The sequence below is a fragment of the Thunnus albacares genome, chromosome 20, assembly GCF_914725855.1.
Source record: "Thunnus albacares chromosome 20, fThuAlb1.1, whole genome shotgun sequence".
Taxonomy (NCBI): domain Eukaryota; kingdom Metazoa; phylum Chordata; class Actinopteri; order Scombriformes; family Scombridae; genus Thunnus; species Thunnus albacares.
Window position 1 is genome coordinate 20,968,380 of NC_058125.1, and position 18,008 is coordinate 20,986,387.

At 42.2% G+C, this 18,008-nt stretch overlaps 1 protein-coding gene across 3 annotated transcripts in view; it reads right to left on the reverse strand.

Moving 5' to 3' along the window:
- Nucleotides 1-18,008, reverse strand: part of wnk4a (WNK lysine deficient protein kinase 4a) — a 46,900-nt gene that overhangs the window by 3,097 nt on the left and 25,795 nt on the right. Inside the window, exons 7-21 of one of the 3 annotated variants that reach the window (XM_044337105.1) lie at nucleotides 17,585-17,804; nucleotides 15,933-16,293; nucleotides 14,671-14,816; nucleotides 13,798-13,871; nucleotides 12,295-12,430; nucleotides 11,678-11,794; nucleotides 9,663-9,836; nucleotides 6,973-7,027; nucleotides 6,497-6,628; nucleotides 5,050-5,160; nucleotides 4,310-4,959; nucleotides 3,485-3,572; nucleotides 1,619-2,228; nucleotides 439-644; nucleotides 224-318 (exon numbers count right to left, since the gene is read on the reverse strand). In XM_044337105.1, coding sequence (XP_044193040.1) covers nucleotides 224-318; nucleotides 439-644; nucleotides 1,619-2,228; nucleotides 3,485-3,572; nucleotides 4,310-4,959; nucleotides 5,050-5,160; nucleotides 6,497-6,628; nucleotides 6,973-7,027; nucleotides 9,663-9,836; nucleotides 11,678-11,794; nucleotides 12,295-12,430; nucleotides 13,798-13,871; nucleotides 14,671-14,816; nucleotides 15,933-16,293; nucleotides 17,585-17,804 — 3,175 coding nt within the window. Of the gene's footprint in view, nucleotides 1-223; nucleotides 319-438; nucleotides 645-1,618; nucleotides 2,229-3,484; nucleotides 3,573-4,309; nucleotides 5,161-6,496; nucleotides 6,629-6,972; nucleotides 7,028-9,662; nucleotides 9,837-11,677; nucleotides 11,795-12,294; nucleotides 12,431-13,797; nucleotides 13,872-14,670; nucleotides 14,817-15,932; nucleotides 16,294-17,584; nucleotides 17,805-18,008 lie in introns of all 3 variants that reach the window. The other 2 variants (XM_044337104.1, XM_044337106.1) reach the window with 2 other exon arrangements.

Genomic DNA, 18,008 nt, shown 5'->3' on the forward strand with positions numbered 1-18,008 from the left:
TCATATATAATAATAAATCAGTCAGAGGGATCAAACCACTACTTTTACTGCAATACTTTAACTACATTTTACTGCTAATACTTGTACTTGTACTTTGACGTAAGTAGGATTTTTCATAACGGACTTTTCCTTGTAGTGGAGTATTTTTACATTGCTGTATTGGTACTTTTACTTAAGTAAAGTATCTGAGTACTTCTTCCACCACTATGCAATGTACACTCACCATTCTACTAATGTCAGTGGCAAAGGTGACGCCTTTGCTTGGTTTATCCTGGGAGCCACTGCTGCTACCTCCAAGAGAGTTTCTCCTAATGATACCTAGGAAAACAAGCAGTACATGCATTATAATACACATTCAGACATTAAGTTGTCACATATTTACCAGGTAATTACTCTGACGACTCCCTAATGGAAAGAAATATGGATACTCTTCCTTACCTTGGAGTGGCAAAATGTCCAAGCGCTGCAGGCTGTTTCTGCGGGACGAGGGGAAACCGCTCCCCTTGGACAGGCGGCGCTGTCGATTGGACAACATAGCAGCAGGAGAGACGATGCCTGGAGGGGGAACCTTTCCCATCTTCTCATACAGCTCCTCAATCTCTCGCTTTTGGGCAGCCTGCAGGGCCTGCACCTCTGTCAGATGTCTGATGAAGGACAAACAGTAACAAATGTGAGCGGTTAAAAGTCCCATCTTTTGGTGCTTTGGAAAGTCAAACAGTTAAACAGGACCTTGAAAATCCTTGGAGGCTTGGAAGGAACTTAAGGTCTCAAAAAGCTTCTGATTATAGATGATTTCTCAATTTTCTTTTACTTGACATGATTGAATAAAATAAATATAGCATCAAAACTCTAGCGCTGAAGCAATTCTTTGATTAATCAATTTACAGGAAATAATTCTACAAGATCTTTGATATTTTTAAAATAATTTTCAGTAACTTATCAGGCAAAACATTTTGCTGGATCCAGCTTCGCAAATGAGATGATTTGCTGCTTTTTCTGTTTTCTGTATTTATAATTTGATTATGGGATTACTGGGATTTGGACTGTTTGTTGGACAAAAGAAGCAGTTTGATGACATCATGCTGGGCTCTGGGAAACTGGCATTCTTCAACAGATGAGTCCATAATGAAAATAATAGTTTGTTTCAGCTCTACAAAATTCATCAATAGACCTGAGCTCTATCTAAGGACAAAAACCTAATGATGGAGACATGTGTTCGTAAAGGGGTTGCTCATTTTGATGATTTAACAACTTAAACTTAAACATTCATTATAAAGATGGAGAGCAGAAAATGAGGCCTTAATAACTTTTCATTTTTACTTCTTCTTCTTTTGTTACCCCAAAGCACTTTGTCCCAAGACAATCATAATAGAAAATTAGCAATTGGAAAATGTTTAAATTTACTGCAAAAGTGAATGTGGGAGCCCAGACAAAAGACCTTTTTTACTCCCTTTGTAAGTATTCATATTCAACCCCATTTAGTTGACTGCTTCAGATTTTCCTGATGAAACCATTTTTCCCTCTTCAATTTCATAAATAGCTTTGTCCTCTGTTCTCTGTCAATATACCTTTTCAGAGTTGCACTGTTATTTTGGGCATCTTCAGTGGTGTCACTTACTTCTCTCTAAGTTCCTGAAGCTCTTCCAGCATTTCTTCATCATCACTGTCTGAGTCATCACTGCTTAGGTAGGGAGTATTGCGGTTGTATGTCATCATCCATAAATGGTGAAGGGCATTGCTGTACTGCGGGCTGCCTGCCGCTCCGTCCCACAGCCTCCCCTCCATCTCGGCAGCTGTCACTGAGAGTCCGCTGTCTGCAGACGTCCCCATCAGGCTGAGGCTGTACGCCCTCCTCCGATTCCTCTTCCTTGTCCTCTGTCGTTCCCCAACAACCCCTGCCTCCTCTTCTTCCTCCTCGTCCTCTTCTTCTCTGTTTTGCAGCTGCTGCTGCTGCTGCTCCTGACTACCAGTCCATCCAGTCTGCCCATCAACCTCCTGGAGGACCCCTGTCGACCCTCTGTGGGGATGTGGGTGAGGAGGGGACATGGTGAGCGAGGTGCCCAGGCTGGTCTCGGACTCTCCCTGTTCCTCTGTGCTGCTCTCTGATGGGGTGCTGCCACTGTCTGCTGGCTGTGGTGCAGCAGGTACAGCGATGGCGACAGGCGCAGGGATGTCCATGCTGGGCGTCACCTGGAATCGCCCAACAGTCACTGGTGCCGACTGTACCTCTGTAATATAGAGGAAGAAAATGTGTTAATCAGTGTATGCAGTCCACTACACAAAATTTTAACAAGTCTGGTTCCCCTTCAAAGAAAATGTACGTTAATTACCTGATTAAGTATCTAAATTTATGTCTAATATATGGATTTTTTGATAAATAACATGTTATATTGGTTAATATCAATACAAGTCACTTGCAGTATATCTCTCTACTTACTTTTAGAGTCCATGAATAAGAAGTTGTAACATCTGGGCAGCCAATTTGTAGGAGTGACTGCCAATCATTGGCTAAACAGTAGCAATTGTTCTCTAATCTGATCAGAGCTGATTGATCAGTAGAACAAAGCTCCACTCAGTCATGACTGCCAGAGTTTGATTAAATCTAATAAGGTGTTTTATTGCCAACAACCTTGGAAGAGGTATCGCGCTTTTGTCATTGTGTCTTATTTCCTAAAATAGTAACTTCTCAAAGTATGAAGATATCCGCTATAGAGCTTTCATTTATGGCAGCGATTATAACTCATAATTGTAACAGGGTTGTTTATCTGCTGTCACATAAAATGGAGTGACGCAAACAGTCACTGCATGCGCTCACAGCTGCAGACCATTTTAGGGTTTCTGATCCTGCAGTACCTCAGTTCGCCCACTAAGTGTCCTCCTTACAGTAAGCACAGGAAGCGTCTGGGTCTGTGCCCACTGAAACAGAGGGACTTTGTTCAATGTGGGCTTCTGAGGATGGTATAAATACAGACAGGTGTGGATATGGAAGGAGAGGCCTGTAACGAGCACGGCTGCTCACTGATTGGTTCTTGCCGGTGGGTAGGGCTGCAATCACCTACGTTTGTGTTCATACTGAATGGAACATTACATCCAGACTCCTGGTTACGCAATGGCTGCTGAGGCACCGCTAAGAGGTGATAATGTCACCCAGGATACAACGGAGAGAAAGAGAAAGGGAGCTGAAAACAACTCAAAAGGCAAATTGACCGTAACAGAGACATCAGACTGTATTTGGACCCAATACATCATAAAATGCAGCAGAGAAAAAGAAAAACGTGTACGGCTGTATGGCTGTGGGTGCATTTGTGTGTATACACAAGCGTGTGTGGGTTTGTTTGGGTTGCAAACAAAAACATCATACAGAATGTCATTTTCCAGCTCTCCAAGCCCTACGGTAGTAACATACATCACATTAGGTGTTTATGATCCAGAGACGGAAGAAAAGCTGTTTTAGGAGCAAAAGAACATGCACAGAATTTCTTACCAGAGGCAGTGGAGGAGGCTTTTGGTTTGGAGCTACTGGCATTCATCTCGGGTACAGGAGGATGCAATTTAGGGCTGAAGGATGATAACTAGACAAGAAGAATAAACATTATTAGCATCAGTGCTACAGCCAATTGGCCAGATGTGATCAATCCACATTAAATACAGTCTTTTTCAGTGTTTGTGTTTCAGCTATCAGTTCATTCATTCAGTCATGGCGGGACACCAACTCAGTTTTTAGTGCCACAGTAATCCCTGGCCTAATGCTAGCTTACATAAAGTTATCTCAATGAGTGCCAGGCAGTGCAGTACACAGTTTTTGGAAAAAGACAGCTCAAGTATCTGAGCAGTCATCGGTTTCAGCAGATACCCTGAGTTGAGGTATTGGAAGAGTATTGGAGAAAAAGTTGTATTGGTTTATGCCTATTTTTTTTTTTTTATTAATCAATGAACCGTTTAGTCTTTAAAATGTAAGAAAATTGTGAAGAAATATCATCACTATTTCCAAGAATCCAAGTCAGGATCTTCAAATAGTTTGTTCTGTCAAACCAACAGTCCAAAATCCACATATATTCAATTTACAATCATTTAAAATAGAGAACAAAGGGCAAATCCTCACATTTACATTTGGAAATGAAGAAATATTTGGCATTTTTGGCCTGATAAATGTCAAACGATTAATCAGTTATCAAAATTGTTGATTAACTTGCTGTCAATCAATTAATCAACTAGTCATTTCAGCTTCAATTTGCTTACACATAACATAGCTGTAAAGGAATCTCAGCTGATATAAATCCTGACATAAAAGTAACTAATGTTGACTCACGGTGTTTTCTGGGGTCTCTGGGGGTGATGGCGAAAGATCTGACGAGTTTGAACTGGAGACTTCTGATCTGGGTGTCGTCTGGGCTGGAACTTGGGCAGAGAACGGGGCCACATAACTGTGGAGACTGTCCTCCTGGGTCAGGTTGGGGAGACTGGAGAGTCCAACCTGCTGCAGAGGCTCCTGAGGAGCCTGTTGAGGAGTGGAAGGCAAGGAAAGTGGAGAGACAGCATGTGGGCGGGTTGGGGGTCTACTCAGAGGAAAACCCGATCCATCCATTTGTAGTGTATTCTCAGGGCTGTGGTAGATGTTGTTCTGAGCTGGCATGCCAGGTGTAGGGTAAGAGACTTCTGCTGGCGTGGTCTGGTAATGTTGTGGGTAGACGGATTGGTACCCTGACTGTGGGGTCATGTGAGCGGGTAGCTGGGGGTGGAAACCTGGAAAGGAGGGTATCCCCTGGGTGGACAGGCTCGCAGGAGGGATGAAAGACTGGGCCATGCTCATGGCCATAGAGATGACGTTAGCCAAAGAAAATAGGGGCTGCGTGTCTGAGGGCCACATGTTGGGATGCTGAGCCGCAGGTGGGGACATGGGGACGCTCTCATTGCTGCCGGGGCTCGGGGTCTCATTCAGAGGACTTGGGGAGCCCGGGGCTGGGGAGGAAATGGAGGGGAAAGTGGGGTTACTGGCTACACGTGTGAGGGGAGGATGGATCCCTGCTGTTTTTGGAGAGCCTGAAGTACCTGGGTATGGGAATGGGAAGTGAGTGTTGCCCATGTAGGGCAAGTGGTAGTGCTGGTGGTGGGGCAGAAGAGAAGCAGGGTGGTGATGGTGCTGATAATGGAGGGGAGACCCTGGAAGACAAACAGATTTACAGTTTTAATTTGTTTGTGTGAAGTCATCTTAGGTACAAACTGTGCAAGAAAAAACATGTACAGTAAGTTTCTCTTAATGTCCAATTTAACTTGTGCATCATAACACCTAAGAAGTGTATTTTTAAACAGGAATTTTCTTCGCACCGTTGCAGTGGAATTTATTGGACAGAGTTGACCCAGAGAGACAAGTTGTATCGCTTGTTCTACTCGTCTCCTCAGAGTTTGGTCGGTGCATGTGTTTCCTCAGCCCTGCCAAGGCATACGCCATGTGGAGCAGAAATCTTTCCTGTACTTTCAAATAATGGGTTTCCATGGTGAACAAAGTTGTTTTGTTTAAAGCACTATCCGACTATAATTCGTAAGCTGGAGCAGTTGCACACCAGGCTTAGTGTACATGGCTGTGAGGGATTCAGCATCAATAGAGAGGGTAAGGCTTTTAGGATTGACATTTTAGAGGAGTTTAAATGGAACACACGTGTGTGTACACAACTTTTTGGGACTGATTGTGAGATTAAAGTAGTCAGTATTGCTACATCACTCTGCAAGGAATAGTCGAGGATGCCAATATTTTAGCCTCATCCATTGATTCGACATTTACTTCAACAATAGCTCCACAGTTATAAACCACACCTCCTGTTGCTGATGATGCAAACCAGCCTCTACTCCTCTACTTTCCATGCTGACAGAAACATACGTAGGTTAGGCAACACTCTATAACAGTGGCGGTTAGCCAAGAGGCATTGCGAAAGCGACCATGCAGTGAATGTCCAGCAGAGAGGGGACGCAGGACAAGAGGGGATGAGGATGTTCAGATGGCCACAAAGGCCGAAACTGGGGGCATATGGGGGATATGTGTTCTTTAATTGACTTCAAATGCCCCTCCTGTGGTGAAGGAGACTTTTAACGGGGGAGGAGGCTTTCTTGGAAATCCTGTAGGAGTTTGTGCTGGCAAACAGATGTTGTGGAGTATCACAGCAGTGTAGAAAAGCTTATGCTTTACAGCGACAGCATTCACGGCTCCCTAAAAGCCAGAAAGCGCCCTTCAGGTGAGGTAATTACCCAAGAGGCCCTGCTGCAAGGCAGACACAGACGAAAGCTTTGAGGTGTGGGGATGGTGGATGGCGCCATGCGAATGTCTGAACAATACCAAGAACGGGCCCTGAGGAGGGGGGTGGGGGGGTTTATGAGGTAGCAGAGCTTTGCTTTGACTTATTCTCTGCCAAAGGACTGTAACAATTTTTCAGTGTGGTGAAACAGTAAACAATGCTTGGCTTCTTCACGTGGGGACCAGAGGGAGGGGCAGAAGGCTATTTACCTGGGGCGTTGTGGAAAGACTGCGAGCGTATAAGAGGTCGCGCAGGTGAAGTAATGTCTGCACTGAAGACGTCTCCATTGGGGCACGGAGGAGAGCCACGTACCCCTACACTCGGGTTAGCCACACTGAAGTCTAAGACAAGACACACACATGCATGAGATAAAGCCAGTGCACCCACGTCTGCGCACACACACACACACAGTGATCATGCACAGAAAAAAAAAAGATGCAACTTATATGAAAGTTAACCTTACATGCGGTGAGAAAGAAATTCTTTATGCAGTTCACACACACTTCATGTTACAAGATGAATTTACAGATTTCATGAAATGATTAAAAAAAGAGCAGGGAGCCAAGCCCTAAGGAGCTCATTCATTTTCAGATTCATATTATATTTAATCTCCTTCAGCATCAAATTATCCAGTTTCCCCTCATGGATGAATTAAATTCATCATCAGATCAGACATGAGACTTACCAGGCAGAGAAGAGGAGGAGTGTGTTCGAGGCAGGGTGTGACTGTGCAGATTAGGCTGTAAGAGAGCACATTTAATGAAACTCAGTATTCACGTCTACTCATTACTGACAAAAACGTTCATGTTAAAAATGTTCAAATGTGAACTGGTGTCTTATATTTGAGTTGAAAGGTGACTTTATGATGCAGCAGCAGTACAAAACTACTGGTTTGCTCACCAGTATTAATACATGGGTAGGGGATTTTTATGGTTGGGGGACTAGTGAGATATAGATCTTTTAATAAAATCTCAAAATTGCAGCAGTGCAGCAGAGACTGAGATATCACTAGCACACTAAAAACACTAGATGGTACACTTGCCAAAATGCAACTCATTAGCATCTTTGATTAGACCCTCCCCGCCTGGTTAACACCCACATGTTTCAAACTTAACACCTCCAGTTTGTAGCGCTGGCTTTCTGCAATCATTTTGCAATTTCTAAGCCAAACCCGAGATATTTGGGTTATGTCACTTGAGTAATTTTATCCAACTTGACAAAGCTCCCTCCAAAACAACAAGAGATTATATAACTGTTTTCACAAATTGAGTTGTACAATCTTGACTGGTAAGCTGACACTAACATGTAAAAGCTGTGCAATGCCCACTAAAACATTGTATGCTTCAGGCTTTAGATGCCACACTAAGGGCGACCCTGTGATATGACCTCAGATATACGTGTATGCGCTGTCAGTGGAGCATATATTAAGTGGACTATAGTTTTTTTTTCTCTGTTAATACTATTGTAGGAAGGCTGGAGAAAATATACTGATAACTGGTGAAGAGCTCTTTCCTCTGTCATGAAAATATTCCAAATCAAACAGCCATTTGACACAAAATATCTTCCTCAGGTACATCATCGCTCTCGTACAGCTCACTCTTGAATTAGACAGATACCTATACAGGAAGCTTAGAGCTGCAGCTATAAAAAAAACATTAGGAGGAAGTGGTTAAAACCTACTTAACCTGCACAACAAAACAAAGAATAACTTCATCAGAAATCAAGAGCTGGAATTTTTGAGACGGTGGAAAAAATGGATTAAAGGGTTTATTCAAAGAGGAGGCAGATGTCACAGCTGATGCCAACAGCTGTAACCAAATCAGTGTTAAACACACTGCATGGCTCAAATGATTAAACTAAGTTAACTTAAGTTAAATTAAGTTTTTGTTTTCTTTTTCTCTCTTCTTGTGTATGTGTATATATATATTTTTTAAATTTGCTGTAAAATATATACATATTATAAGAATGCTAGTACAATTGTTATCATATGTAAGCAAGTATATATACTTAAAATGCATTAAGGTGTATAAAAAAGCTGTTTCCAAATCCAATGTTTTTAACCAGTTAATATAATCATTTATGGAAAGCCATTTAACCTCCATAATATGAATGACTCTTCTAATTTGGCTCCATCTGTAAGAGCTAAAAGTCAAAGAAGAGATCTGTTTTCTGGAAGTGATGGGAAGAGGAAACCAGAAACTGTTGGACAAGAATGAATTTCCACGGATTCAACTTCTATTTATAAACCATATATCTTCCCAAAACTCTTAGAATAGCACCCTACCTCAGAGACTCAACAACCCAAGCAGAGATACCTAGAAACTGGGGGTCGTGGGTTTCTCTCTGAATTAACTAGCTAGATCTGGTTTTTCGGCTGGGCAGTGTAGATGAATGCATCCATAATGGTTCTTTGTAGGATGTGGTCCATGCACTGTTTTTAATCAGGTGCTGGAGCGGAGCCAGGAGAGATTTGTTACCGGTGGTTCTGGGTAATTATGCAGCCAGGGGGTCGGAAACATGGTGAACAAGGTAGATAGTTGGCAGTTGCGGTTTACAGCTCTCACTTGTCTTTTGTCCTTCATGAAACTGCACATTATTCTGTTCTGCATCATTTATGAACATCTTTCGAGCATTTCTTTTTATGAGAGGGTACAAGAAGATTGTGTTCTTTCTCTGTTGTACAGAGAGGAACACATCCTGGCAGAACAGACGCTTCTTTTCCTTCATGCAGACAAATCTGAATGTATCTGATTAGTCATTATGTCATCTCTCACACAGCATGGCTTTGCTCCAAACAAACCCTTTTTTTCCTTCTGCATTTTACAGTTTCACAAAATCTTGATTCAGAGAGGCATAATAAATCCAAACATAAAGTATTTTACCCATTCAGTGTGGGCAGATGTGCTGGAAAGTTCGTTATGGTGTAAGCACTGGAAATGATTTGTGGTTTTGGGAACAAATAAATGTGAAAAAAAGGAGGCATGGGGTAGGTTGCCACAAATCACAGCTTTTTATGATATTAGTGCTTTTAGTAACATCATGTTCTAAATGGGAGTGCTACCTCAGGTGGCTTTAAGAACAATTAACCTTCTATCTTTAAGGGCAAATCTCAGGAGGGATTGTGGACGATGAGGAAAGCACTCTAGTGAGGTTTTTTTATTTCCAGCATGGGAAGCAATACACAACAGCTTCCCATTTGCACCAGATTTATGAGTGCGCCTTAGACAACCACAGCCCGACACAATATAGCTGATGTAATTTACGATGATCAGACAGAGCAGTAAAACACAAGCTCAGTTCCTGTTACTTCCTTTGTTGCCGGCTTACAATTGCCGTGATGTGGATTAGTGCAAAGGAGCAAGTGCCGCCGCTGACCTGAGAGGAAGACAACGAGTTAACTCCGTTGTGGAAAGCAGGCTGGGGAAGTCGGTGACCGCCGGAATGAACCAGCTGTTCTTTCGCCATCAGAGCCTCAGCCCGTTTGATGATGTCACCCAGGCGGTGGATGAAGCCTTCCTTCTCTGATGGCAGGATGAACTCATTGTGCACCTTGAAGACAAAAGGACAGTGGTTGAAGAAGTATTTAGATACTTCAGTAAAAGCAGCAGTACCACAAAGTGAAAATACTCTATTACAAGTAGAAGGCCTGCGTTAGTAAAAGTACACAAGTATTATCAGCAAAATGTTCTTAAATCATCAAAAGTAAATCAGAAAAACGGCTCCTGTGAAGGTTATTTTATGATATATTAATTGTAATTACCCTTTTTACTGTTTTAGCTGTTTGTAAAGGAGCTAATTTGATTTAGTTTTTATAGTAGAAGCATGAAGTAGTAGAACATAGCTGTAGAACTGCACATAATTACAGTACTTGCGTAAATGTACTTCCCCCCACTGACAAGGGAGATGCCTCTAAGAACAATAGACACTTGTTGTCTATTTGTATGTCCATCCATGAAATCCACACCCACCCAAATTCACACCCATCTACCCTCAGCTAATGCTTATTCTCGGGGAAAAAAATACATAAATCATCTCATGTAAATCCACAAAACAGCAGTTTGTTAGAGTTCTGACTTTTGCATATTCAAGCAGTTTTGAGCACTGCTGTGAATTGCGGGTCGGGGCGTGGTGACCGTTTCCTGTCAGCATGGCATAATTCAGCTCATTTGAGCTCCGCACTGAGAACCACAGGAGGTGTTGTGATGCCAAGAGCCCCTGCTGCGCCAAGACTCAGTAAACAAAAGCCCACTGTGTTTTAGAGTGAGGAAAACAGTACATTCAGTGAACACAAAGTGCTGCTGCACACGTTGCCTCATCACGTCTTCCTCACACAGGCTCTCATATGTACCTACTGTACATCTCCGAGCCTCTAATGAAGCTTGAAGACAATAACAGGGGGGGATGGGGCTGCTTACCTGCGTCATTCACTTGTCAGCAAGTTAGATATAATATCAGCCAGAGTTAGCATTGATAAATAAGAGGCTTTTAACTGGAAGCAGGGTTGACCAAGTTCAGCTGAGATAGAGGAATCTGCCAGGCTTATCAGCTGAGCTCAGTTATTTATCTGTGTACAAATCCTCGATGGTTCTAGGAGGTTCAGTCTTCAAAAAAGACTGATTACTTCCACTGTTTACTCTTTAACACCCGGTTTTATCTCTTCATGTCTCCTCAGGTAGCTTTAACGAATTTCATTTCTTTTTGTGGAAGCTACATGATGTTAACACTGAGTGAAATATTAAAAATCAAGACTCCATACTTTTAATAGCTAGGCCGTTCCATCAAACAGTAATATTTGATGTCTTGTTCATCATTTTATTCACATTTCCCCAAAGTTTAGCCTGATATGTCTGCTATTTAGAATTTAAATTAATGTTCTGTCAGTTTGAGCAATGTTTGGCTGCGTAGCATGAGTTAGTAGTAGTAGTAATGAGTAGCTCATGCATATTTCCATAGAATCATTCAATCTTGGAGAAACTTAAAGAATGCAAACTTCAAACGTTTCAGCGATTCTTCATCTTGTTATTGTAACCAAGTATCATCCATTTACATTACATTAATTTCAAATAAAATTAGTTTTTCAGGCTATAGAATCAAGATTATCTTCATGTCCTTCACAGTTGTAGCTAAAAAAAAAAGAGTCCAATAGTGGACATCCAGATCCTAATCATCACCAAAATCAATTCTTATTTGATTGTCAACTGTTATATGTCAGCAAATTTCATGAAAATTCAATTCAATTAATGTTTCTGAGGTACCTCACTGCAGATACACGGCAAAACTAATGAAAGAGACCTGTTTTTACCTGATCAAAGTGTTTAATTATTGACACTCTGAATATAATACCTGTTCATTATTGTTTGGCCAGTGACTGAGCACCATTAATGACTCACCATGACAGCAGCGATGTCTTCTGGGTTATCTCCATCCAGGTCAAATTTGAAGGTCACCATCTTGTCGTTGTGTGTCTGCAGCTGGCACTCCACCACCCGATCCACTTTATCGGAGAGCTGCAGAGAAGCACGGGATCAATGGTAATGACAGGCATCTGTTTACCCTCTAAAAGACTGACCGAAGTTAAACACGGGAAGAACAATATGTTTTTGTATTTGTGTGTGTCTGAGCAAACATGTAGTCACGTGAACATATGTGTGAATCTACTGTAACACGCTGTGTGCTTGTGTGTGTGTGTGTGTCGCACTATGCACTCTGAGAACCACTGTATGCACATGTGGTTAGGCATGATCTGTTTGTCTCTGCCTCCAGTCTAAACACGCTCATTAAAAGACCACAGAGTGTCCTGATCAGAAGAGAAATGTACTGCGGTTGCCGGGGGAAGAACTGCATAGCTACTGATAATGTTGCACAATCAGGGTGGATCTCCACGGCTCACTTATAAATCAAAAACACCTCCGCTAATCCAACAACTCAATTCAGATGGTTGATTTATTTGTTTATGATGCGAATAAATGGATTTGAAGAGTTGTAATTAAACAAAACTTTATTGTACCCCTGTGATGCGCAGCCTCGATCGCGCTCTCCTCCTGAACAGCTTCCCAGCAGTTCGCCTAGCAGCCGTTTTTTCGTTCTTCTCCGAGAGGCCCTCGTAGCCGTCACTCAAGCCTGATGTCACGTCGGAGGCGTAGCTGCAAAGAAATAAATTACATGTGCTACGGTTTAGAAAAATATGCACCAAAAAAGCCACAGAAACATTCCTCAATATCGTGATTTCAAAGTTGACTCATCATCTTTAACAGAAGTGCAAAAGGAACTGAATATCCATCACGACTGATTATCTTGGCATCACACGTAATAATAAACAGCACTCTGAAGTGTCAAATAAAATCTTGATGTGTAACAGTGGCTTGTCTCTTGGGTGTAAACAGTAGAGTTTAACTGGGCCTGTTCAGAGCGTATAGGAAGCTGGTGTTCATCCAGAGGAAGCAACATGTCTGTGTGATCTGTTGTATTTATGCAATGAATGAGTTTTGGGTTTCAGAGAACTGGAGGACATTCAGTGAATTTTATAAAAAGCTTTGGTTCTGCTAATTGTGTCTCCTGGGCCTTTTTGGATTGCTGTGGTCACAGACTGCCCTCCGTCCACCTCCCCAACATAGGCAGCAAACATTTACAGCCTACTGGTTGGCAACGTGCACCCGTCTCTATTTAAAAACCTCCAACTCACGGGTTATTCAAGTTCACAGCAAAGGCTGTTCTTTCCTTTAAACGCTGAGTACATGGAGATTAGACAAAATAAGATCAACAATTTGTGTTGATATTGAAAATGATCCCTCTGTTTTGTGATCTTTGAAATGCGGCACTGCTCATCGTCAATCCAGAGTTTTTTTCTCAGAGGAAAAATTTAAAAACTGGGAGTCTGTTTTGGATCCGAAACAGTGCCTGCCTAAGCTGTTATGAAGCATGATGAAGCATGATACTTAACCAGACTTGACATTTATTTCAACTCACTAAGTACAGGTCAGATAATGCTGATACACTGTCAGTCACAGGCATGAGCTCAGCTGATACCGTCCATGTTCTTTAATACTTCCTGCCCAATTGCTCCATTGACAGAAAACGTATTTTGAACTACAATTACAACCCCCTAAGACACACACACACACACACACACACACAAACAAGCTGTCCATCCATTGTCGGCCCTCATGCCGAGAATAAAGCTGCTCTCTCCCCAACATCCCACCAACATGGAAAACAGGGCCTCCACAACATCTGACGGCCAGTCACACAGAAACCTGCAAGGGTCCATTCTGCCTCACTGCAATGAAAACACAGAGGAGCCTGTCGATTGCCTCGAGCTTGTTGTCACAGCCCCACAGATGTGGAGTAGGAGGAGGAGGAGTTTTAGACGGAAGACCAGGCGTTTCTACTACATTCACATTGGTTTTCAGGACCCAATTTAAATAAAGAATGGACTTTGGACCTCCATTGTTCCATGGATGGTAAAAAAAAAAAAAGAGCAGAGTGAAAAGAGGAAGGTGAAGAACTTTACCTGTCCACGGGGGAGTTGAAGCCACTCTGGGGCCCTGAGTTGCCATGTTCTATGTTGTTGGATACTGCAATACTCTGTGAATAGAAATGAGGGATGTGGTAAGGTAAAGACACTGTAAAAGATTGCCATTGATTCTTCTTGAAGCTTTAGTACAAGACAGTAGCCAGGAAACATTTCAACATATTGAATTTGAAGTGCAGAAGTATTTGATTTACTTCAAATCAGTTATCTCTACAGAAAATGTTTTATCTTAGCATTACTTATATATTAATTAACCATCAAATTCCTCAATTTGGTTATTTGTTTTGATAAAAATAGTACATGGTCATGGTTTCTAGCCATGTAAGCAGTGTGGCTTCTAGGTATAGCAGTGTCGGTCTGTCCACCACAGTGGACACAGCATGGTTGTAGACTTTTGGTCTTGTTCAAACACTACTTAATCTAAAAATGACAACTGTGGCCACATAACTGTAAAAAAAACTGGCAAAACAATTAGGTACAAAAAATTCTGGGTAGTTACCAATGAACAAGTAGGTAAACCTTCATTTTATAAATTTCTCATCATGCAGCTAAGAATTATCAATCATAGTTTTTATTAAGAGCTATCCAGGAACTATTTCTTCACCATTTCTTTGAAGGGAAAAACAGTTAGTCCAAATTTTTTTGCACACTTGGTCGTAAGGGATGTGTGATGTGCCGTATTGTAAAGTGCTGCTCTCCGTCTATGTGTTGCTTATATAACTGTGTCAGCGCTGCATCGGACAGCGTAATGTTGATGAGGGAGGTCTCATAAAGTCTTGAAAGTCATCCTTTCCGCCACCACCACCCTGCTCACTCCACTTTGATAACAAGCTCTTTCTTGAGGCCACTCACCGAGGGGAAGCGGAGGGCTGGGATGGGGAGACCGTTTGCAGTCGGGTTGTCGGTGTGCGTGGTGGGAGGGGTCGTATTGAAGCTGCTGGCCTCCAGGGGATCCTGAAGCCCAGAGGAGCTCAGATAGCCGTCCGTCTCGCAGTCAGCTGTTTCAACAAAGGACATCAACCATTAGCATGTGACCAACTGTGGTCTGATTGACTGACACGAACTGTACCATACACACACACACACACACACACAAACATCAAATGACCCCAAACTGAGACTTAAAACATACACAAACACGTAAACAACGACAATGACAACAATGCAAAAGACACACAGAGGATGTTGGATGTATTGTTAATCAGACTGATTTACTAGGAACCCTCAAAAAGAATATTTGGGCCTTTGCATTTGGTAAAAAAAGAGAAATATTCAATCGCTACAGCATAGCACACACACACACACACATACACCACGAGATAAGACTAACAGGGACTGAATAATTTAGTTATCCACAGTTTTACATTTCACTGTATGCCTCCCATGTGCTCTCAGATCAGAACAACTTGCTGTTCAGTACAATTGTACAGTTAACACAGCGAAAAAAATGCATCAAGAGTTTATGATGTATTGTGACCGGAATAAAAAATAAATCAAAACGGAAAGTTAACTCTGACGGACCCATCTGACGCACATGTGACTGAAACATGACGTGAGTTAAAAGGCGTGATGTATAAATGTATTCAACTCTAGAATACTATAAATTATAATAGTTGTGCAAATGCATAGATATGCCTAAAAGGTCAGTAGTTCATAAAAGTTATCCTATTACAATTGCAGGACTAGTTTTCTTACTTACACCTTACATACAATGCATTTTGTGTACTTTTATGCTGTGGGCCAGGGTGAGGGATGGAAGGAGGCTGGGTGGGGAAAGGGGGGCCATGGGCTTGTTTGAAAATTATAAAAAGAAAAAATATGTTTTGGTAAAGCTGTATTTCCTGTGAAATTTCACAAATAAAAAAAGTTTAGTAAAATAAGGCTGTTTGGATTAAAGCGCAATTGTTGGTTAGACCCTTTCTATCTCCAAAAAACTGCCTTGTTTTAAGCTTGATGGCAGTTTCACTTTCATATATATTTTCAAACCATTTTAAAGGGTGTTATGAGCCTAAAAGGTTGCAATCCCTGAACTAGAAATAAGAAAATGACCAAACTTGGAGGTTGAAACCTACAAACTTTTCATGAAATGAATAAAGTCAGACTAGGTGGCTCACAATTAGCAGAAGACAGGCTGTTGTGGCGGATGTGGAAGTGCTGGTCCGCCTCGGGCTCTTCTGGCTCTGCAGGGTAGTTGGAGCTCACGCCAGAGTCCACAGAGCTGGTGACGGGGGACATGATGGGGGTCGGAGGTGTCAGGGCCGGGGTGGGGGACTCTGCTGCAACCACGTGGCCGACTTTAGGTGAGGGCGGCTGAGTCTCAGCTTCTTCTTCTAGGGCTTCTTGCTCCTGCTTCTTCCTCTGCTCCTCCGCCTGCCGCCTCAGCTTCTCTCTCTGGCGCTTGATGGCGGTCACCCTGTCCCGTATGGCCTTGGCCACGAGCTTGAAGTCTGCCTCGCACACGAAGCCAAGCACGACCTGCATAACACCACGCAGAAATGGTCAGGGCACAACATGAACACATGTGTATAAGTCACGGTCCACGATGTGCCACCGTGATTTGCAGACCATTACGCAGGTCTGTTGCACTTAATGACCTGATCGTGCAAGTTGTGACATCAAGACTTCTTTGATGTACTAACAGCATTTGTTTTGTAAAATCAGCACACATTGACTGCATTCTTTTGAATTTCTCAGCTTCTCGCACAGCCTCTTGTGACACCCAGTCCAGCACAGTAGTGGGACACTCAGTCCAAACCTGCCTCTCAACACAGAGTCAAATTACCGCTAGATCAGCCGGACTAGATGTCCCCCGCTGATAATAATTTGATCTTGATGAAAACTGCCACAAAGAGGTAAACAAGTAAGGAATTGTGGCTTGCATTTTCATTAAAAGTGACCTCTATGGAGAGGGTTTTGGAGGACATAAGACCCTGTTTTGTAACAAGCAAGAGAGTCATTATATTATTAAAGACATGACCTCAGCTGCTTCCTGAGACACCCTCTCACATTTCCAACCACTGATGATTAAATGTTGAGCGGTGCCCTTGACACACTCTGCAAGGCGTTCTCTTTATGGGTTGGAGCGCATATCAGTGTTTCTGCTGTCATAACAGAACCATAAAAAGAGCATAGTGATGTTGGGGTGCATTAGTGAGGCTGCTTTCACTGTGTGGGGTCAAGTGTCTCAGACAGGTAACTCAAAAGGGAAATTTGTCTTTCGCTAATAATGTCAGAGTCTATGATATGATGCCTGAAACAGAGCCTCCGAATCTAATATCTGTATACACATCTAAAATAAACACTTCAACATTCAAAAGAATATCCATGGAAATATATGGCACAAAATACCTAACACCTTAGAACTATACACCTCTATTATTGTTGAAGGAGGGAATAAATTAGCCACAAGCATAATTACAAGATTTGAATCCAGATAAAAGTGTCATGCAACCAATCTGCATCTTCTTCAAAGTATCCTGATGAAGAAAATTCCTTCATGAAGGGGGTATTAGGTGATTAATAGAGCTAAAAACATTGGGGTCGATTCCATATTGAGTGAGATGATATTGTAAGTGTCCCCCCCTAAAAAACCTATAAAAGTCTATCATCATAAATCAAGATCAGGATACAGAGAAGATGTGGGTGGTTGGCTAGCTGTTAATCTGAGATCAATTACTCAACTTCCTCACTAATGGCTGGAACAAACTGGATCAGTGAAGTAGTAAAGATTGACCTTACAGCCACATGTCTGCATGTGTCAGCTTACCATCTCCTGAGCCACCTCCTCAGGCACGTCCTTGTAGAGCTCAAAGAGGAACTCGATGGCGTTGTTGTCCTTGTACTTCCCGTGCAGCTTCTTGGTGTCGTCCATGCGCAGCCACAGTTTAAGGCCCGACTTCACCATGTCGTCCTCCTCTGCCAGCTCCACATGAACGCCATTGTTCTCCTGGAAGAAGGGGTGGTTCAGGAGGTCCTGAATGGTGTACCTGAAGTTAAGAAAGGAAAAAAGTAGCATCTTAAAGAACGTATTTACAGTTTTAAAACCCAGATCTTGTTTAAATGTTGTTTCCCATCATTTATAATAGTTAATAAAACAATAGAAGATCAAGTATTCTGCAGCAGCTCCTCAGTGGGCATAAACACTGTGGTGTCACTTCAGTAATGTTTAGGCCTAGAAAAATATTATAAAT